The 21,647-nt window shown below is 46.6% G+C and overlaps 1 protein-coding gene across 16 annotated transcripts in view; it reads left to right on the forward strand.

Moving 5' to 3' along the window:
- MADD (MAP kinase activating death domain) overlaps positions 1 to 20,991 on the forward strand; it is a 40,677-nt gene extending 19,686 nt beyond the window's left edge. For 8 of the 16 annotated variants that reach the window (XM_042904105.1, XM_042904103.1, XM_042904102.1 and 5 more), the window contains 14 exons: positions 500 to 600; positions 1,190 to 1,273; positions 1,605 to 1,763; positions 4,073 to 4,181; positions 4,757 to 4,877; positions 4,977 to 5,082; positions 6,238 to 6,348; positions 8,918 to 9,025; positions 14,773 to 14,937; positions 15,186 to 15,258; positions 15,399 to 15,505; positions 17,656 to 17,725; positions 19,626 to 19,672; positions 20,006 to 20,991. In XM_042904105.1, coding sequence (XP_042760039.1) covers positions 500 to 600; positions 1,190 to 1,273; positions 1,605 to 1,763; positions 4,073 to 4,181; positions 4,757 to 4,877; positions 4,977 to 5,082; positions 6,238 to 6,348; positions 8,918 to 9,025; positions 14,773 to 14,937; positions 15,186 to 15,258; positions 15,399 to 15,505; positions 17,656 to 17,725; positions 19,626 to 19,672; positions 20,006 to 20,110 — 1,466 coding nt within the window. In that variant the 3' untranslated portion in view covers positions 20,111 to 20,991. Of the gene's footprint in view, positions 1 to 499; positions 601 to 1,189; positions 1,274 to 1,604; positions 1,764 to 4,072; positions 4,182 to 4,463; positions 4,527 to 4,756; positions 4,878 to 4,976; positions 5,083 to 6,237; positions 6,349 to 8,917; positions 9,026 to 14,772; positions 14,938 to 15,185; positions 15,259 to 15,398; positions 15,506 to 17,655; positions 17,726 to 17,749; positions 17,835 to 19,625; positions 19,673 to 20,005 lie in introns of all 16 variants that reach the window. The other 8 variants (XM_042904107.1, XM_042904111.1, XM_042904108.1 and 5 more) reach the window with 5 other exon arrangements.
- Positions 20,992 to 21,647: the final 656 nt, after the last annotated feature.

Genomic DNA, 21,647 nt, shown 5'->3' on the forward strand with positions numbered 1-21,647 from the left:
CAGTGTGTTTGTTTTTTTTATCTCAAATGTAGAAGTAGGGTTGGGGTAGGCTGTGTCCACAGAAACAGCTGGTGTTTCTGTATCGCATTGGGCCTATCCTTTTCTAGCCCCTTTTAGATACATTTGCTGGGGAAGCACCGAGTGACCTGGGGACCCATAACCGGTTGTACACACCAGTGAAGCTCTGACTCTGAGTGTAGTGGAATGTGGTTTAGACATTTGTTTGTGGAGCTTTCTGTTTTAGAATGATTTGCTCAGAATTTTCTCAGGTTGTGAAGATGGCTGCAGAACCCCTTGAGACCAGGTTTAATTTGTCCTACTTGGTTCTTAAGGCATCTGGGGACTTCTTCCAATGGGGCCCGAGGTGGGGGCAGTCCCTGGAAAGGTGACTGGGACACGCTGAACAGGTCTGGGACCAGGCTGTGCTGCTGTCCCTTTCCCTTCACCAGCCTGCCCCTTGTGTGTGTGCACTGGGTGACAGAGGTCTTCCCCTACCCAGGGCCTGAAGTAATCAAACCCGTCTTTGACCTTGGTGAGACAGAAGAGAAAAAGTCCCAGATCAGCGCGGACAGTGGTGTGAGCCTGACATCTGGTTCCCAGGTTTGTGACGACCTTGTTAAGAATTGCGAGAATTAAATTTGCTCTCTCAGAATACTTCTTTAAGTTAAAAAAAAAAAAAAAAAAGACAACCTCAAAGCAACATGCTTGCCCAGTGATAGTGGACTGATGAAATAAGTATAATACATCATGTACTATGATATTAACATCATTGAAGACTGTTTTTAAAAATGTAGTGACATGGGAAAATGCTTTACACAGCTACATGTAGTATGATTCCCATTTTATTTTTAAAATGTATGTAGAAAAGACTAAAAGGAAATGTACTGAAACCTTAACAGTGATTAATATCAGTGGTAGGTTTATGGCTTTTGTTTACCTATTCTTTCTTGTATTTTCTATAGTGAGTATGTATTTCTTTAGTGTTTACTATTTTTTATTACATAGTTTTTATTATTTTCTATTATGTATATTTTATATTCAGGAAAAAAATAAATTTCTCATGTCCTGTTTAGGGATGGTAATAGTAGGCTGGGGATGGGGAGAAGGAAGAAGATACAGTATTTCTTAGAGAAACCAGGAGTATATGGGACACCCCTTCTAATGTGTCTGAGTCCCCGTGTCGTTTCAGAGGACTGATCCAGACTCTGTCATTGGTGTGAGTCCAGCTGTTATGATCCGAAGCTCAAGTCAGGACTCTGAAGTTAGCACCGTGGTAGGGGAACACCACACTGGCATCTTGGTGGGTGGGGTGTGAGCTTCCCTCTGGAAAAGGGGGCTGCTTTCTCCCATGGAGGCTCTTAGTCTCATGTCAGCTTGGTTCTCATGGTGGAGATGTTCACCTGTCCTAGGTTTGTATGCATGGGATCAGACCCTGAGATTGCACCCAGGGCACCTCATCCTGTAAAGAAGGTACTTCCAGAGGCTATCTGACCCACCTTTGAAGTTCAGTGCTTTCTCTATGGCAGTGGAGAGCTCTAACAGCTGGGCATTTCTGGGAACCTTTCCCTGGGGAATATCCCTTACTACCCCTTTTTCCTTTCCAGGTGAGTAATAGTTCTGGAGAGACCCTTGGAGCAGACAGTGACCTGAGCAGCAACGCAGGTGATGGAGCAGGTGGTGAGGGCAGCGCGCACTTGGCCAGCTCTCGGGGCACTTTGTCTGATAGTGAAATTGAGACCAACTCCGCTACCAGCACCATCTTTGTGAGTTTTGTTTACTAACAAAAGGAGATCAGCTCTTTCACGGGAGGGCAGTGGATTAGAAAAGAATGAAAAGTTAGGGGGCAGTTAGAAGGAAAGGAGAATATCAGGAATCAGTCAGGAATGAATAATCCTGATATATCTGGCTTCAAAGAAAATGTTTCTCAAATCTTTTTTCAGAATTATTTGACTCCATGATCTGGGGCTTTTAGGATCCTCTCAAGAATCACTGAGGAGTTGGGCTCCCCTCCCACTCAGATAAGGGCCTCAAATCCTAAGTAGCAGTAATCCCCACATTTACAATAGACAAGGTGATGGGTACTTTGTGGCAATGTCAGGGCAGTTATAGTGTGTACCAGTCAGCCTGTTGCTATGGAATAGTTTGGTTTTATGCTGGTCACTGCTCTATTTATACAGCGCTTTAAAATAGCATTTTATTTCATTTTTATTTTATTTTAGTATGTTTTTTTTTTTTTTAATGTTTATTTATTTTTGAGAGAGAGAAAGAGAATGTGCACACGAGCAGGGGAGGGGCAGAGAGGGAGACAGAATCCCAAGCAGGCTCTTCACTGTCAACACAGAGCCCAGTGCGGGGCTTGAACTCATGAACCGTGAAATCACGACCTGCGCCGAAACCAAGAATCCGACACTAACCAACTGAGCCACCCTGTCGCCCCTATTTTAGTATATTTTTAACAGTTATTTGATGTTTTCATTCATTAATAAGTATCTATTAAGTGATCTACTAAGTGCTATATTCTGTACTAAAGAAAGAGAGATAAGGCATGATTCTCACTCTCAAACAAGTTTGCAATTCACTGTTTCTGTGACTAATCTCTTCTGATGGGAACAAAGCCTTAGGGAAAAAGAACTTGCCCTACATCATATAAAAAGCCAGCAATCAGTTGGAATTAAATTAATTCTGTTTAGTTCTTGCCTTTAGACACCCTACTTTTTGGTGTATACGTGCCTCTTTAAACAGCACTAAGCACTCTGATACGCTTGTCACTTTATTAGAGTCGAGAATGGATAGTCTCTACAGGAGCTTATAGGTCCTTATCTTTGTGGGGAGCATGGAAGATGGAATTTAAATGCAATCAAATATTTAACACTGGTGATCATTCCCACCCTCAGGGCTTTCTGTTGTGTGTGTTTCTGATAGAGCAGGTGACATCCCTGAGTGAAGGTGGCAAATGGGATGGAAAGTCAGCAGAGCCATTCAAGTTAATGGACCTTAACTTTCCTTGAGTCTAAATAGACCATTTTAATGAGAGTATTTTAAATCCTTCCCGTGTGTCTCCATTCTGGAAGTTAAGATAGATAATATGGGATAGCAGTCTTGCAAAAAGCCTTTCAGCTGTGTGCTGCCTTTCCTGGCACCTTCCTGGGACAAATTCTTACTTGTTCTGTGCTGGTGGGCAAGGGCTGTTTTTGTACAGCTGAGTTGCTGAGAGCAATTAAATTTCTTGGCTCAAAAAAAGGCTAAACAGTAAGAAATAAATTGGATTAAGTCAGTATGGTCCATTGAACAAAGAATTGGGCTATGAATCTGGAGACTGGCATTTAGACACACTAATTAGGTATTGCCTAATAATCTTTGATTGGTTGCTTCTCTGCTTATGCTGTTGCAGGAGTTGTGAAATGGGCATGAAACCTGCCTCTGACCCAGTTAAAAATCTTTTTTGAATGATTAGAAAGCCGACTATTGTGGAAGTGGCACATAAAGTTAGTGATATTTCTAAGGGGCAGATATTTCTAAGAGACAGTAGGAAAGAGAAAATTAACATTTATCAACACCATGTGCCAGGCCTGATTAAGTGCTTCATATATTTTTTCTAATTTAATTCCTGTAATAGTCCTGTGAGGTAGATGATACATACCTTCCTTTTATAGGTGAGGAAAATGAGACTCAGAGAAGCTAAGTTTTATGCTTAAGGTGACACAGCTAGTGAGAGACAGCGATCTGAACCTTGGTCAGTCCGACTTCAAAACCAGTGTTCTTTCTACTGCATCATGCTGCTACAGAGAATTTGCTTTTTTTTTTTTTTTTTAGAGTAAATGGTCTTTTATAGAGACTAAAGGGTAAAGATAAGCAAAATGAAAATGTGATTGCATGTTTTAAGAGGCAGTAACAGCAGCATTATCAGACTGACTTCTGGTCAAATCCTTGGGGCAAGCAGAGTAGCAAAAGCAGGACTCCTAGAGTATATGTTGCTAATGGAAGATAACAGGTGTGTGAGCCTCTTAGTGAGCTGGTGGCAAACCCTATCCATCGGTACCTCAGGCAGCTGACTGGTACCTCTTCTTTGTAGGGGAAAGCCCACAGCTTGAAGCCAAGTGTAAAGGAGAAGCTGGTGGGCAGCCCAGTTCGCTCTTCTGAAGATGTAAGCCAGCGAGTCTATCTCTACGAGGGACTCTTAGGTGAGAAACAGACTGGGGAGGCCTCTTGCCCTGGAAGAAAGCTGGACTCAGCTGGGGAAGAGGGTAGCACCAAAGAACTAGCTGCTTAGCTTTAAGCCGATCTCAGTGCTGATGTTAGAGGGCGTTTTTATATCTGAAGCAGGTGACTTACCAGGTCTGCAAATAGCAGTAGGTGAGCACTATAAGAGACTGGATTTTGGTATTAATCAACAGCCTCTGTCTTTCTGTCTGTCTGTCTTTCCTTTCTTGCTACCATGGTCCTTCCCGCTCACAAATTGGCAGGAAGGGACAAAGGATCGATGTGGGACCAGTTAGAGGATGCGGCTATGGAGACCTTTTCTATAAGTAACCACCTTTCTTTGTGTGCTGTGTGCATCCTTCCTCTTCGGGAGGGGCTGGGCCTCACTTGGAGGAGCTGGGGCTGGTGGCAGGATGTTAGTTCTGGGGTGGAGAGGCTCATGTTTCCTTTGTCCTAGAATTTGTCCCTTCTATCTGGAGTTTACTCTTCATTTTGGTTTGGCAGCTATATTCTTTATATGTTAAATAAGCCTCTAGAAAAATTCTATTCTACACAGGCAAAGAGCGTTCTACTTTGTGGGACCAAATGCAGTTCTGGGAAGATGCATTCTTAGATGCTGTGATGTTGGAGAGAGAAGGAATGGGTATGGATCAGGGTCCCCAGGAAATGATCGACAGGTATGAGACTTAGCAAATGCTTGGGAAATGCAAATTCAGCTTTTTCCGAGTTCTGTGGTCTCCCATCTGAGGGCTGACTTGTCCCTGTCTCCTGCTTAGGTACCTGTCCCTGGGAGAACATGACCGGAAGCGTCTGGAGGATGATGAAGATCGTTTGCTGGCCACACTTTTGCACAACCTCATCTCCTACATGCTGCTGATGAAGGTAATGTCGATTAGCTTGTGTCCAGCTACTGCTGATGTTAGAAGGGGAAGGCTTTTTCCTATGACCTAAGTTCTGGGACATTTGGGAAGTTCTCTGAGCATCTTACTAGAGCTCTTCCTGATTGAGTGTTTGAGATCTAGCTCACACATGATCCATTTGTCTGAAGCTGCCAGGCTATTGTGCTAAGGAATGTGGTAAAGATGATTGGTGATTCTATACCATTTATTTATTTAGAAATTTAAATGGGCTTCCTTTGCTAGTAGTTCTAGGATCCCAGTAGAGCGCCCCACAGAATACAATGAATTAAAAAAAAATTTTAAGTATTAGTTTCTAAAACCTTAGAAAGGATAGTCAGAATTCATTTTTTAGCACTAGCCCTTTATCATATAGAATTTTCCATAGATGTAAAAAGAGCTACTCATTAAAAAATTAATGGTATGTTCTAGTTTGACTTGGTTGTACTTAGTTGTTATACCTGTGGAAGAAGAATGTTACCAAATAGAGGGGTCTTGTTTTGAAAGGGAAACATGAGTTTGGGGTTGGTGGGTAGAAGAGAGTTGTTTTGAGAGTGAGCCCCTGGGTTTCTCTTCCTCCTGTTCTCCCCTCCTGAAGATGAAGGGATGGGTTGATCAGATGCAGAGAACGAGAACACCCTATAGACTGACTTAGTTTGTTTCATTTTCTGCTGTAAGTTCACTCCATTCTATTGAACTCCAGGGGTACCAGTTAACTCTGCTTGAGAAAGAGTGATGATCCCGAACCCTGGGAAGGTGTCTCTGCTACAACCAAGCCAGAATGTCACTACTCTAAGGCATCATTTCTGAACTATACTCTGAGGAGCCCCAGGGGGTTTTAGGGCCCCTTTAGGGGTGAACATTATGTATTGGTTGGGGATAGGGAGGAGGTGTCTTCTTGAACGCCTGTCCACTTGAACCAGACCTGCTCTAAAAGCTACTTTTCTGCAGAAGTCATCTAGACACAGAACCAAGGTTTTCCTTCCCAGCCTGTTGGCAGAATAGACAGTTGAATATTTTCTCTCCTGTTCAGTGATGTGGACTCTGAATTGTCTCAAATGGTCGGAAACTTTCTTGTATGTTCCCTCTACCTCATTTGCAAGAGCAGATCCCTCGTTAAGATCCTGTTTTGACTTTCTAGGTAAATAAGAATGACATCCGGAAGAAGGTGAGGCGCCTGATGGGAAAGTCGCATATTGGGCTTGTGTACAGCCAGCAAATCAATGAAGTGCTTGATCAGCTGGCTAACCTGGTAAGCATAGCCAGGCTGTTCCCTAGGCTCCCTTCCCACTGCACTTGTCGCCTCCCAGGCTTGGGCCTTGTCGCCGAGTGCACGGGCTTCCCTATAGGTCATTTCTTGGCTTGTATATTTTCAGAAAACAGAGTTTTGAAAATAGGGTTTTGAGTCTAGATGAGGCTTTAGTCTTTCTGTTCATCTGTGATAGGATTCTCTGTCCTAAAACCATCCTAGTGCAGCCATTTCAACATGTGGTCTGTGGAGTCCTGAGGATCCACAAGCTGAAAAACTACTTTCATAATAATACTAAAATGTTCTTTGCCTTTTTTACCAGGTTGACATTTGTACTGATGGTACAAAAGCAGTGATAGTTACAACTCCTGGATACCTTCACACCGTGAGGCAGTGTGATGGTAGCCACGGAGGGCCCTCTCAGTTTAAAAAAAGAAAGAAAAATGAATAATAGTTTCACTTAAGAGTGTTCTTGATGAAAGAGTTAAAATTCATTAATTTTATTAAATCTGATCATTGATTATACACCTTTTGAATATTTTATGTGACAAAATGAGAAATATAGAGAAAGTGTTTGTGTTGCAAACCAAAACGATGATTGTTTCAAGGAAAAGCAATTTGTGACAGTTTGAGTTGCAAGGTGAACTGTCAACTTTGGTCATGGGACATCATTTTTACTTGAAAGAATGACTAACTGGTTATTCAGAGTTGGGTATTTATTTGGCAGGCTTTTAGGCTTGAGTTTTCCTGATATTTAAAGACTTTTCTAATGAGATTGACATTTTTTTAAATAAAATTTTTTTAAACACTCTTTTTTTTTTAATATGTATTTATTTTTGAGAGAGAGAGAAAGAGAGAGCACATGAGCAGGGGAGGGGCAGAGAAAGAGGGAGACACAGAATCTGAAGCAAGCTCCAAGCTCTGAGCTGTCAGCACAGAGCCTGATGTGGGGCTTAAACCCTTGAACCACGAGATCATGACTTGAGCCAAAGTCGGAAACTTAACCAACTGAGCTACCCAGACGCCCCCAATTTTTTTTTTTTTTAGAGAGAGATTGCAAGAGGGGAAGAGGGGCAGAAGGGAGAGAGAATCTTAAGCCAAGATCAAGGGTTGGACGCTCAAACAACTGAGCCATCCAGATGCCGCAATGGGATTGATATTAATGAACGTGATCTTTTTTATATTCTGTAATGAAATGTGTCAATATTTGGAAGAGCTGCATAACTTAAACCAGTATTTTCCAAAAGACCACTGTGTGGAATCTGTGTTACAACTTCAAGTATGAGTAAAGATACACTCAAAATGTAAGGCAGACAAATGGATTTAATATAACAAAGTAGAAAATGTTCAGGGGCGCCTGGGTGGCTCAGTTGGTTGAGCATCCAACTCTTTTTTTCTTTTTTTATTAATTTATTTTCAAGCTAGTTAATATACAGTGTAGTCTTGGCTTCAGGAGTAGAACCCAGTGATTCATCTCTTACATATGACACCCAGTGCTCATCCTGAAAAGTGCCTTCTTTAATGCCCGTCACCCATTTACCCACCCTCACGCCCTTCAAGCAAGCCTCAGTTTGTTCTCTGTATTTAAGAGTCTCTTATGGTTTACATCCCTCCCTGTTTTTATTTCGTTTTTCCTTCCCTTTCCCTATGTTCATCTGTTGAGTTTCTCAAATTCCACATATGAGTGAAATCACATGGTATCTGTCATTCTCTAACTGACTTATTTTGCTTAGCATAATACCCTCCAGTTCCAGCCACATTATTGCAAATGGCAAGATGTCATTCTTTTTCATCACCAAATAATATTCCACTGTATATATACCACATCTTCTTTATCCATTTATCAGTTGACTTTGTGATCCCGGGGTTGTGGGATCAAGCCCCATGTTGGGCTCCACGCTCCGCATAGAGCCTAAGATTCTCTCTCCCTCTGCCCCTCTCCTCCACTTGTGCTCTCGCTGTCTCTCTCTTAAAATACTCCTCCCTTTTCCAAATACATATTTGCGAGACCAGATTTTCTTTATATACTTCAACCAAAGCAATGTGTCACAATGGATTGAATGAAAAAGCAGATATGAGAATCCAGCCATTTTTTAAAACCAAACATTAAAGAGATGTGCAAAAATGTAAAACAGTGCCAGTCTTCTCATTTTTGGATGGGGGGCGGGCATATGGTTGTTATTTTAAAAAGTTATTTATATTACCATGTAATGGATGTGTTATTAATGAATGATCAACTACTTTAAAATGAATTAATAATATTTTCAGTTTTAATTTCTAGTATGGTAAATATCTACAAATTTAACTCACATAAACCTAAGCTCTTGGGGATTGTCAATTTTTAAGAGGTATAGGAGTCCCAAGACCAAAAAGTTTGAGAACATGTCCCTAGTGGCCTATAGCCAGCAGATGGCACTGTGCTAAGTAAGCTGATAGGAATTTAATTGCTGAAGCTGGGGTGGGAGGGGTGGGAGGGGCGGAGGGGGAGGGTGGAGTGGGGGCGGAATTCTCGGCCCAGATTGTTCTGTGAGAGAGACATATGGATGTGTCTAACAGATCTCTCTTTTCTCAGAATGGACGTGACCTCTGTATCCGGTCCAGTGGCAGCCGACACATGAAGAAGCAGACATTTGTGGTACATGCGGGGACAGACACAAATGGAGATATCTTCTTCATGGAGGTAAATGCTAGTTCATGCTAGTTCAGATGTCTCAAAGGAACATTTAGGAGTCACAAGGAACTTCTAGAACTGATACCAGAATATTTCTCCCACTTACTCATCTTCGTGACCCATTTATCCATTTAATAGTCAGGCTCTTATGCAAATGATATAATATATGATTCCCCATCATTTCTTTTAAATATATATTGAATAGATGATGTAGTCACATTGTTCCTAAGTCAAGACAACTAAAATGGTAGGCATGGGGAAGCCTTGTTCTCTTTCTTAGCCCTCCGTCTCAATTTCCCATCCACTTGGCCCCTCCCTCCTATAGGTAACCACTTGTATTGGTTTCTTTTGTTTCTTCCAGGGGTACTTCACACACACACAATAGGATGTGCGCATCAGTTCTGATCTTTCTTCTTTCTTACAGAAAGGTAGTGCATCATATCCACTGATCTGTACCTTGCTTTTCTCATTGAACATATCCTGAAGATCTCTCTGTCGGTACAAACAGAGGGTTCTCATGGGTTTTTTCTTTTAGTTGAAGAAGATTTGACATACAAGGTTATATTAGTTTCAGGCATACAGCACAGTGACTCGACAGTTCTGTACATCATGCGTGGCTCACCATGATGAGTGCAGTCACCATCTGTCACCATTATTGTAACGTTATTACAATGTTATTGACTCTATTCCCTCTGGTTCTCATTCTTTTTACAGCTGCGTAGTATTCCATGATGTGACTGTACCATAGTTGATTTAAGCAGTCAATATATATGTGCCCTTGCTTTTCTTCCACGTTTGTACTATTGCTAATGGTGCTACTCTGCGTGATGCCATGCCTTCTTCCTTTCACACATGTGCAAGTTATCCAAGAACTCTCAGAGTGGCATCACTGAACCAAAGGAAAAAATGCATTAATGATCTTGGTTGATCTGACTCTGAAGTATCTCCTAACATATAATAGTTCCCTTCCCACTTTGCCATTTATTTTGTTGAAGCAATGTGCCATATGGAGTATCTCACATTCTCACATTCTAGATTTTTTTGCTGATTGCATCTGACTGCATCTCTTTGGTGTCAACGTGTTTTTCCACCACTTGTATTTTTTATAAACCAGTAGTTCAATCTTGAGGTTTGATGAGTTTCAGATTCAGTATTTTGGCAAGAATACTTCGTAGGTGGTGCTGTATATTGCCTATTGTGCCATATGGTCATCTCCCTCCTGGTGATTAGTGGATTTAGATGTGGGCAGCCTGCTCCATCCACTGTGAAGTTCCTCATGAGTCTTCTGAGTTTGCTTATGTTGTTTTTTTTGCCATGCAGAATTTTTTTAGTTTTATGTGGTTGAATTAATCAACTGTAATTTTTAAGTTTACTATTGATTTTTAATAGTTTCTGGATTTTGAGTCAGAGGTAGAAAAACCTTCCTAGGGACACCTGGGTGGCTCAGTCGGTCAAACATTGGACTTCAGCTGAGGTCATGATCTCACGGTTTGTGAGTTCGAGCCCCGCATCGGGCTCTGTGCTGATGGCTCAGAACCTGTTTCAGATCCTGTGTCCCCCTCTCTCTCCGCCCCTCCCCTGCTTGCGCTCTCTGAAAAATAAACATTAAGAAAGAAAGAAAAAAGAAAAACCTTCCTTACTCCAGGATTGTAAAGGCAGTTGCCTATGTTACCTTTATTTCTGTATTTTTAATTTTAAAATGAATCTCTTCTACATAATCGTAGGGACCAAGTACAACTCCCATATAAAGTAGTGAAATCAACTAATTTTTACAAGTATTTCTTCCTTTTGGTTTAGTTGAGTTGGGTTTTCACATCCACAGCTTTTGGAGCAAATAGTTTATCAGACATGAGGCAGGAGTTCTGCCCTGAAGCAGGAACATTCGCGTTGGTGTAGCTGAGAAGGGAGTCATTGTCATGCCACCGTGAAACTTTAGAATTTGGCTAGGTGTCTGCTCGAGTTGAGGGCTAACTTAGGACGTCTGTACCACATGCAGGTAGCAGGTGATTCCTGCCCTTCCCTCTTCCTTTGAAAAAATAAATAGAGAAGATCCCTTGAAATATAGGACTAACACTCCCCACCATACAGGGGAGCCTCGTACAAAGTCCCTGGAGTATGGAATGGATCTGTCACCTCCCAGATCCCTCTCCTTTAAAGTGTCAAATAAGACTGTACCTCACTCACTCTGTCACCCACTACGGTTAGCTTACTAATTTAGCCTTTCTCATCTCTGCACAGCCTGCTGGCCGCATGATCACTTGGAGAGCAATTTGCAAAGACTTAAAAAATCCTATTACCCTTTTTTTTTTTTAATTACAGAAGTAGAACAGTATATGTTGTGAAAGTTTCAAACCATGTAGAAGTAAATAAAAAGTGAAAGTTTCCCTTCACTTCCTTCAGTACTAGGTCTCAGAAGTAACCACTGTAAAAGAGTTTGGGATGATTTTTAAAAATGCATATTTCTATAAATACAATTTACTTATATGTAATTTGGTTTAGTGTTTACAAAAGTGGTATCAAACTACATATATTGTTACATAATTTGATTTTTTTCACTTAATTTATGACTGACATCTTTCCATGTCTACATATTATATAGATCTATCTGTTTTTCCTTTTTTTTCTTTTTTCTTCTCTCTCTTTTTTTTTAAGTTTATTTGAGAAAGAGCATGCACATACAAGCGGGGAAGGAGCAGAGAGAGAGAGAGAGAGAGAGAATCCCAAGCAGACTCCAAGCTGACAGCACGTGCAGTCTGATGTGGGGCTTGAACCCACAAACCATAAGATCAGGACCTGGGTCAAAATCAAGAGTTGGATGCTTAACTGACTGAGCCACCCAAGGGCCCCTCTTTTTTCTTTTTTTCTTTTTCCTTCCCTCCTCTCCCCTCCCTTTCCCTCCCCTCCCCTTCCCTCTTCTCTCCTCTTCTCTTTTTTCTTTTCTTTTCTTTTCTTTTCTTTTCTTTTCTTTTCTTTTCTTTTCATTAAGTAAGCTTTATACCCAATGTGGGGCTCGAACTCACAACCCTGAGATTAAGAGTTATATGCTTCACTGACTGAGCTGGCCATATGCCCTTGTCTCCATTTTTTTAATGGATGTTTAATTATCAAGCGTTATATGGATGTATACCATGAGTTACTCAATTCCCACTTAAAAAAAAAATAATGCTTCATTGAATATGCTTGACTGTATGTCTTTGCACACTCACATGAGAATTTCTACAGACTAGATTCTTAGTGTGAAAATTTCTGGATCAAGCTTATATACATTTAAATTTTTTATAGGGGCGCCTGGCTGGCTCAGTCGGTTAAGTGTCCAACTTTGGCTCAGGTCATGATCTCATGGTTTGTGAGTTCAAGCCCCGTGTCAGTCTCTGTGCTGACAGCTCAGAACCTGGAGCCTATTTTGGATTCTGTGTCTCCCTCTCTCTCTGCCCCTCCCCCACTCGCACTCTGTGTCTCTGTCTCTCTTTCTCTCAAAAATAAATAATCATTAAAAACAAATTTTTTAATAAATAAAATTTTTATAGATTCTGCCAAATTGCCATTCCAAACACTATACCAGTTTACACCTCCACCAGCAGCATAGGCAAGTATGATACTTTATTATCATCATCTTTCAAGCCTAGAAATCCTATGTTCTTATAAATACCTGTCCTGCCCGTCTCCTTGACATTGTGTTCTTAAAGGATTATGGGAAGTCAGGGTAATTGTCTTCATTTTTCACCTGGAGTCAGACTGGGACCAGAACTCAAATTTTTAATTTCTAACTCAACTATTTTATGACCTTTTTCTTTTTTTCTTTTTTAAATATTTTTTTTTTTAAGTTTATTTTGAGACAGAGAAAGAGAAAGAGCATGCGGGGGAGAGGCAGAGATAGAGGTGGGGAGAGAGAATCCCAAGCAGGCTCCATGCTATCAGCAGAGACTGTTGCAGGACTTGAACTCATGAACTATGAGATCATGATCTGAGCCGAAATCAAGAGTTGGACACTCAACTGACTGAGCCACCCAGGTGCCCCTGTCATCTTTTTCTTCATAAGGCTTTTAGAGCCTCAGTAACTCTTAACATAGTAGGTTAAACCTGGTAGTCCTGTGTATTCCTTTTTTGTTCACTTAATGTTTATGGAACACATACTATATGCCAGGTACTCTGGGTATGGGGTTACAGCAGTGAATAAGGGAGACATCGTTCCTCTTGCCCTTCCAGGGTTGACAAGCCATCAGGGAAGTCAGCTAATGAAACAGTGTCATAAAGTATGATGAGCGTTATGAAAGAAGATGCTCAGGGGAGTAGGCAGTCTGGGAAAACATAGCAGAGGGTCTAGGAGTCATGGGTGACCCCTTAGAAGTGACCTTTGAGTTTAGACTTAGAAGAAGTAGGAATGAATGGCTGAAGCGGGGGAGGGGGAGAGTTCCAGGGTGACTCAGAATGGATAGGACTCAGTGATGTAGTGAGAGGCAAAAGGAGTCTTGCATCACTCCTTCATGTCTGGCTTGGGCAGCTGGGTGAATGGTGACACCATTTACTCAACTAGGGGACGCAGAAGGAGGATCTACCCAGGAAGAGATGTGGACTTCAGATTTGGACATGATGAGATTGAGGTGCTGCCTCGAGCCATCCAGAAGAGAGGGATTCAGGAACTCAGGAAGATGGTCTCGTGTGGAGAAAGACTTGAGAACCGTTGATGGGGTCATAATAATCATTGCTACATTTTCTATATTGTAATTATTATTATCGTTACAGCATCTAACTCTAGAGTACTTCCTGTGTGCCTGGCTTTGTTCTAAAAAGTCTGTGCACGTTAACTTATTTAATCTTCACATGAGGAAACGTAGAAATGTAGATGCAGGCTAACTTGTTCAAGGTGACACAGCTAAGTAATGGGACAGCCAGAAACCTAATGCAGTCAGATCTTGGAGAATGTTGAACAAGAAAAGAATGTGAAGGAGGACTTCACATTCACTTTCATTTATATCTTCCTGAATTGTATAATATTTTTTGCAGTAAGCATTGCCCACGTGTCACTTATATGGTTAATTACTTAAAAGATTTATGCAGAGGGGTGCCTGGGTGGCTCAGTCGGTTAAGTGTCTGACTTTGGCTCAGATCATAATCTCACAGTTTGTGGGTTCGAACGCCATGTCAGGCTCTGTGCTGACAGCCTGGAGCCTGCTTCAGATTCTGTGTCGCCCTCTCTCTCTGGCCCTCCCCCATTTGTGTTCTGTCTCTGTCTCTCTCTCAAAAATAAGTAAACATCAATAAATAAATAAATTAATTAATTAATTAAGATAAAAGATTTATGCAGAACTAGGATCAAGGCAGTATTAGAAAATCATTGGTTCCATTTTTTTCTCCTTGGTTAAGTCTGCCATAATCCTCTGCCTTTGCACTCGTCAACAGAGATGATTCCTAGGGTTGGAACATGGCGGCATGAGATACCCTCTTAAGCCTAGAACATCTAAGAGGTAACAGACACTGGTTGAAGTGAAAATTGAAACTCTGGTTGAGCCTCCCTCCTTGCTCACAGGCTCCTGCCAGTGATTCCTTTTCTTCCAGTAAACCTTCTAGTGGACAGTACGCCCAGCAGTTCAGTGTTTGTGCCTCCACCAAAGGAAGACTGTGAACAGAAGGCAGAAAACCTGACCGTGGGGATGCTCCCGGGACCAGCCGTCCCACCCTTTCCCTGTAGCGTGGCCTGGGCTGAAGGAGACTTTAAGAGACAAGTGCCACTGACCCCGCTCTGTGCACTCCTGCAGGTGTGTGATGACTGTGTGGTGTTGCGTAGTAACATCGGGACGGTGTATGAGCGCTGGTGGTACGAGAAGCTCATCAACATGACCTACTGTCCCAAGACCAAGGTGTTGTGCTTGTGGCGTAGAAATGGCTCTGAGACTCAGCTCAACAAATTCTATACTAAGAAGGTACCCGTGAGCTCTGTTTGAGCTGGGGGTGGGCACTGAGGGTGGAGATTGGAGTTTCTTTCAGGGAAGTTAAAATTCCACAATCCGTGTCAGAGCCCCACTCTTGCCTCTGGCTGTCGTGTGGGACACATGAAGCTGTCTCTGGCGCCCTGGCATCGGCCCAGGCCCTTGGCAGCTGTTAGAGAGCAGAGCAGGGGGACTCCGGAAGGCTCGGACGACAGGACAGCTCTCTCCCCCGTGTGCTGCAGTGTCGGGAGCTGTACTACTGTGTGAAGGATAGCATGGAGCGAGCTGCTGCCCGACAGCAAAGCATCAAACCCGGTGAGAAGAGAATGATTCCCCGAGCAAGTGCCTCCCGTTTATCTTTACCCATGCTCCTGCGTGTCCGAGGCCTGACAAGGAAGTCAGGCGTGGGGCTCCCCATCTCCCCAGTCAGCTGATAACCTCCTCCCCCACCGCAGGCCCTGAACTAGGTGGCGAGTTCCCCGTGCAGGACATGAAGACGGGTGAGGGTGGCCTGCTGCAGGTCACCCTAGAAGGGATCAACCTCAAGTTCATGCACAACCAGGTAGGTGCCAGTGGCAGCACAGGCTTCCTAGCCCTGTTTTTCCATCTGCTGTGAGGCTCAGTGTCCGGGTCCCAGGGCTTTCCCAGTGAGCCTGAGGGCCTTTGGGGCCAGTGGGAGGATTGGAGCAGCTGGACCAGAGAGAGAAATCAGAGTGAGGGCACAGTGACGTTGGTGACCACCTTGAAGGTGCAGGGGGGAGCCCGTGTGGGGGGCTGGGAAAGAGGGGGAGCCTTGGTGGCTAGGCTGCCTCCGTCCATTAGACTCAGCACAGTGTGAGTGGGAGCGTCTCACTTGGCCCTTCTTCGCAGTGTCTGCCTTCCCTTATTCCCAGGGTGTGCTTTTGCTTGGTGGTTTTGCTTTTGAGAGTCTAGACCAGCTGATCTCCTCGCGTGTTGCTGGTGTGCGTGAAGCGTGTGTGTGTGTGTGTGTGTGTGTGTGTGTGTGTGAGTAGCTTGTGTCTGTCCTATCTGGAGGATGTGTGTTTATTTGCCGATTTCTCCTGCTGATTCTTCTTCCTATTCTTTTCGTGCCTCTGAGTGTCCCCACTCTGCCCCCTGCTCCGCAGGCCCCGCTCCCTTTCCTTGACTGGGGAGCACATCAGAATACATCTTTCTCTCATTGTGATTCACTGTAGGAGCTGACTTTTTTTTTCTCTTGGTCTTTTAACGCAGTGATACTTTTTCTCTCAGTGGACATTCCTTAAGCTAATTCCTTTCTGAGGCCAGCGCATCATCCCAGGTCCGTTCCCAGTTCTGCCTCTTCACACAAGTGCCTTCCCCACCCCTTCCCTGACGTACTGGTTCCTCTCCTTGAGGTTCTGAGCCAGGTCCGAATGTGTGAAGCACCACAGCCCCTGGCCAGGCAGCAGATACTCAGGGGAGGTGAACATCTGGACTCTGTGGCTTTCTTCCTCCACTGCCATTTTAGTTCTCCTTCTTTTAGGAATCTAACCGGGCAGCTTTGGTGTGATGGGAAACAGCTGCTCAGGCAGTGTACTGTCAGCAGTATATTTACTATCAGTAACATTAATGTATTGAATAGTATACTTGAGACCTTAGGGCCAGCCCAAAGAGAGGTTCACTGAAGTACTTTTCTGGAACATGAAGGTGCCAGCACTTCTTGGGGAAGCGGGCTTCTGACTGCATTTAGAGGCTTCCCCCGATGCCTTACCTTCTGAAGAAGAGATCTTGTTAAACAACAGCCAGATGCCCTCTTCTGGGTACCAGCGTCAGCAGAGCCCCTCTGGACCAACCTAATGTCTAACCATTAGCACCGCATGCACGAGCTGGTCTGTAGTTTAAGGCTTCGCCCTAGAAGAGAGATCCTGCCTATAGGGGGAGTCAGACCCTGACTGATAACGAGATAATGGCCCTGGGGTCCGTCTTCCACCACCTAACAGTCCTTCGGAGTTGAAGCATTGGACCCTCTGGGAGAGTCCGACAGAGTGGGGTAACAAGTGGGCCTTTGGAGTCAGGATGTGCTTGGATTCAGAGCCCAGCTTCAGTACTCACGGGCAGATAAACTTTCTGATCCTCTGCCCTCAGCTCGAAAACGAGGGCACTACTGCATGCTGGGCCACATAGGTGTAAGGATAACAAATAGTATTTGTGGAACTCCTAGTAGCTGCTCCTAAGAGGTAGCTGTTACTATATCACCGTGTACTTCTGGGGAGAGCCTGGATTTTGTTTCAAGGAAGATACCAACACCTCCCACCCCAAGGACAATCTGAGGGGAGCTTTGCGCCCGTGCCAGCCCTCTGCGCCGGAGGAGGATGCATGGAAGGGTAGAGAGCTGATGGGCTGAGCGGGGAGACCCCTGGGGCACCGTGTCCTCCAAGCGCTGCCCTGGGCAGAGGGTATGGGCGGGCAGCCCAGGACAGCAGAGGGGCCTTCGGGTTGGGTTTGACCGTTAAAACTAACGCCTTCATTTTTCTCCCATGCTTTCTCCTCCGGCCAGGAGCGGAAGGTACATGCCCTTTCTGCTGTCTTCGCTTCTTAGCGCTTTTGAGTTGTGTGTGTGTGGATTCTTTGGTCCTCCCTTTGGGAACTAGGTCTTCCGTGTGTGGGTGGGGCTAGAGCTGGGAGAGTGGGCTTTGTGGGGCAGGGGGAGAGCCTTTGGGCCTTACCCCGCCCTCCCTCCCTCTCTTGCAGGTTTTCATAGAGCTGAATCACATTAAAAAGTGCAATACAGTTCGAGGCGTCTTTGTCCTGGAGGAATTTGGTAATTACACTATTTTGCTCTTAGGTCTGGACTCACATGGCAGTAACTCAAACCTCGGAGCTCCAGAGGAGGGACTAGAGGCAGAGAGAAGAACCACCTCTGCAGAGAGGTCAGGAGGATTAGGAGCGATAGGGAAGAAAAGGGAACCCGAGATGAGCAAAGGGAAGGAGGAAGAAAGAAAAGAGAGACCAGAGCTGCTAGGGAGTGGGTCCCGGAAGAGCAAGTGGCCTTAGACAGGGTTAGAGTTCAGAGATGCCCCTACAAAGGCTCAGCGAGCTGGTGCCACCTTCCCTTGCTTGGCCAGCTGGTGATCAGAAAGTTCTGGGGCAGAGCAGACGGGCAGTTTCCAAGCTCTACTGTGTTCATGTCGCCTGCTGCGATTCTCCTGACAGCCCAGTGCTCCGTGTAGCCACCTGGTGCCGCTCTGGTGTCCCCTGAGCCTCTGCGCTGGAGGAGGGCGCATGGTGGTACCGGCAGACTCACTCTGGAGGGCAGGGAGCCTCGTGGGCCTCAGAGGCAGGCAGGGCAGTTGTAGCTGGAGGCTGGGAGCCAGCCTCCCTGCAGCCAGGCGCTGAGAAGTGGTGTAGTGGGTTCTCACCCTGGGGCTTTGAGTTCCTGCTGTGTTTGTGCTTCATTCTTTTGTGCCCCCCATCGCTGCTATGAAAACCTTCGTTCTCCAGCAGGTAAAGTGACCTCGGCTCGTGCTGCCTCCCCCCAGGCCCCTGCCTGGGCCCTGCCGTGGGTGGGATGGGCTCCCTTCAACCAGACCAGCCGCTCCCATTGCCAGTTGTCTCATCCCTTTTCTCCCCACCCTCTTCCTCTCAGCCTCCCCCCACCCGCGTGCTGGCTCACTCGTTCTGAGTTTTCTCCCCTGTGTGCTCCCTCCTCTCTTCTGCCAGAGAGATATTTGGGGGAATCTTTCAACTCAGAAGAAGGACCTGGGCTTCTTGCTCTACCTATGATGAGTTTATTCCCTGGTTAACCCTGGGTCCCCCTGAGTTCTACCTCCCAGGGTCGGAAGAAGGTGTGGCCAACTCTCCTGCTACCTTTTCTGGCCCCCAGGGTGATGCCATGCCCCCCTGCTCCCCTCTCCAGGGGCCATCAGGATGGCTGTGCCCCGGGGGGGGGGGGGCCTTACTCCTTCCTCTGGCCAAGCAGAACCCCTGCATGGCTGGGGCAGGGGTGACTCTTAGTCTTGCATTCTGGGCTGTGAACATGTGTGTATTTTGCCTGATGCTCCCTGTCACCTCCCTCCCCGGGTGCTGTACTCGCCTGTCTTCCGCTCGGTGTGTCTGCTCCAGAGCCCTCTGACGCTCTCCCTCACACAGGCAGGCCTGGGCCTCTCCTGCCACTCAGGGAAGGAAACTTGCAGGTCTGGTGGGTTGAGTATCATGCCGCTTCTTCATCCAGCCTAAGGACCCTCTGTGTAGAGGCTGGGAGTGCAGGGAACCATGCTTAACATGAACAGTCTCGGGCTGGTCACAGGGATGAGTTCTCGGCCATCTCAGCACGGCGAGAGGCACAGGCTAGAGACAACTCTCAGCCAAAACGTGGGAACGCCCCACCGCAGCTCCGCAGGGCCCTGGACAGTGGCAGTGAACAGGCTGGTGAGAGGCCAGCCCGCTCCCCTGCTGAGGCTCTCCAGGAAGTGGGTAGAGTCACAGCCATGGCACAGGGAGCCACAGCAGGCCTCAGAGGTCTGGCTGAGGAGTCTGGGGCAGCGGCCTCTCATCCAGCAGCAGCTGGACAGAAGCTGGCATGGCCTGAGCCGCCACAGCCGCTGGGACATGCCACGGTGGGGAAGGGGACCCTGGTGCCGGGCGCTGCCGCCTGGGAGAGCCTGGCACTACCGCTCTTAGTTTTGAACTTTCTGTTTTGTCTCTTGCCCGTCCGGTTTTAGTTCCTGAAATTAAAGAAGTGGTGAGCCACAAGTACAAGACACCGATGGTGAGTGTGCCGCCCAACCCCGGCAGGCCAGTGTGCGCAGGGCTCCCTGGGGACCTTCAGACAGGAGTGGGTGGGCCCTCTGAGAGCATGGGGTACGGGGCACTAGGAATGGTTTGAGAGCTGAGTTTGGTCGAGATGCCACAGGTCCAGCTGAAGCCGAAACCAGTCTTCGGCCCTGGGAGAGAGAGACACGCGCGCAGATCCCCTCTCCCGCCGGCCAGCTGTGAGCCCCGAGCCCCGTGTGAGGGCAGAGTTTCCTGCTTGGCAGACCTCCACGCGTGGTGATGCCGGAATCTCAGGAACTTGATCCGTCTGGTTTTCTCTTCCCTCTAGGCCCATGAGATCTGCTACTCTGTGTTGTGTCTCTTCTCGTATGTGGCCGCAGTCCGTAGCAGTGAGGAAGATCTCAGGACCCCACCCCGGCCCGTCTCGAGCTGATGGGAGGGGTCGAGAGCCCCCCAGCCCGGGGGATGTGCTTGCGTCTGCCGTCCGCAAGCGCACCGTGCCGCGCGCGCGTGTCCTCTGCGAGCCCCTAGCCGTGGCTTAGTCGGTCCAGAGTTGTGTGTTTCAGCGTGTCTTAGTGTCTGTCACAGGACTCAGCCGGTTTCCTCCCCCTGCTCCCTCTCCACTCCCAGGAGACCAGCCTCCTGTCCCCTCAGGGCTCAAGAGCGATGTCTGTCTGTCTTTTGGGCCGATGGCTTGTAAGAACTCTGAGTACAGTACGAGCCCAACCTTGCGTGTCCCTGAGACATTTGTGTCGTGGTTCCTCGTCCTTGGTGTTATGACCCTCCAGTGCAGGACTCTGGCTGTCCGTCTCCTCTGATCCGGCGTGACTGGGTCCTGGGCGAAGGCCCACTCGGTGCAGAGTGAGGGGAGCTTGAGACCTGTCCTCCAGAGAAGGGGTGGGCAGGGAAAGGCCGGGAGAGTCACGGGGCAGCAGAGTCAGTGGCAGCCTCCCTCCTTCCTTACGCGTTTCCCAAGCCCGTAGCTGCCGCCTGCCACGGCTTCCCACTGCGGTGGAGCCGCACCGAGGGGCTCCTTCTCGCTGAGCAGCAATTTCCCTAAGGTCTGCTTTGCCTCGGCATGAGAGATCAGAGTGGTTGGGCTGGGAGAGTCCCAGAGACCACTGGCTACCATGCCCGGGAACCAGGTAGGGGAGAGGTGAGCTCAGTGTACACGTCCGTGTCTGCAGGCAGCTGGGTGCTGGAAGGGAGGGATGGCCTGGGAGTGGGCAAGAGGTGATTGTACATATTTCAGCTCTACATTATTTATAAAAAATGTACAGATGTGTGAATGTGAAATAAATGTCCTTAACTCTCCTCGGGCTCCTGACCGCCTTGTATTTAATGACGCCTCCTCTCCGCCCAGGCCTGAGGAAGGCTTTCCCTGGACTCTACAGAGGCATCTCAGGCCTAGAAGGAGGGAGATGAGATCGTGCGCATTGGAGTCCTGGCATGCTGAAGCCCCAGCCTCCCACCCCGCTTCCAGGAAGAGGCTATGGGAGGGGCTTCCTGCCCTATGCCCCCCGCCCAGCCCCCCAAGGGCTGCCCTGCTAAGGACTGGCCACTGGAGGAAGCAGCCAAACTGGGCTTAGACATTTGAGCAGAGAGATTCATTTAGCAGTGAAGGAAAAAACCAGGGCCCCCCTTGCCCCTCACAGGTGCGGTCCAGAGAGGTGGCATGACTTGGCCAGGGCGTCTCACAGAGCCTGGAGCCCGGGCTCAGGGCTCTTGGCCAGGAGTGCCTTAGGTTGGGTGGGACTCTTAAGAGAAGCAACCCTAGGACCAGGCTTCCTGGAATTTTTTTTTCTATGCCATGGAAAATCCTCTGGTGCTACCTGGACAAGAAAGACCGTCCACACTATCAGGGCACTCTGAGACCGGCTGGCTGGCTTCTTCCTCCCAAAAGTAGACTGATAATTGGATTTAGGCTCCCTACGGGGAAAGGAAGAGCAGAGGAGGCCCCTGGTTCCCAA

This window comes from Panthera leo, chromosome D1, assembly GCF_018350215.1.
Source record: "Panthera leo isolate Ple1 chromosome D1, P.leo_Ple1_pat1.1, whole genome shotgun sequence".
NCBI lineage: Eukaryota > Metazoa > Chordata > Mammalia > Carnivora > Felidae > Panthera > Panthera leo.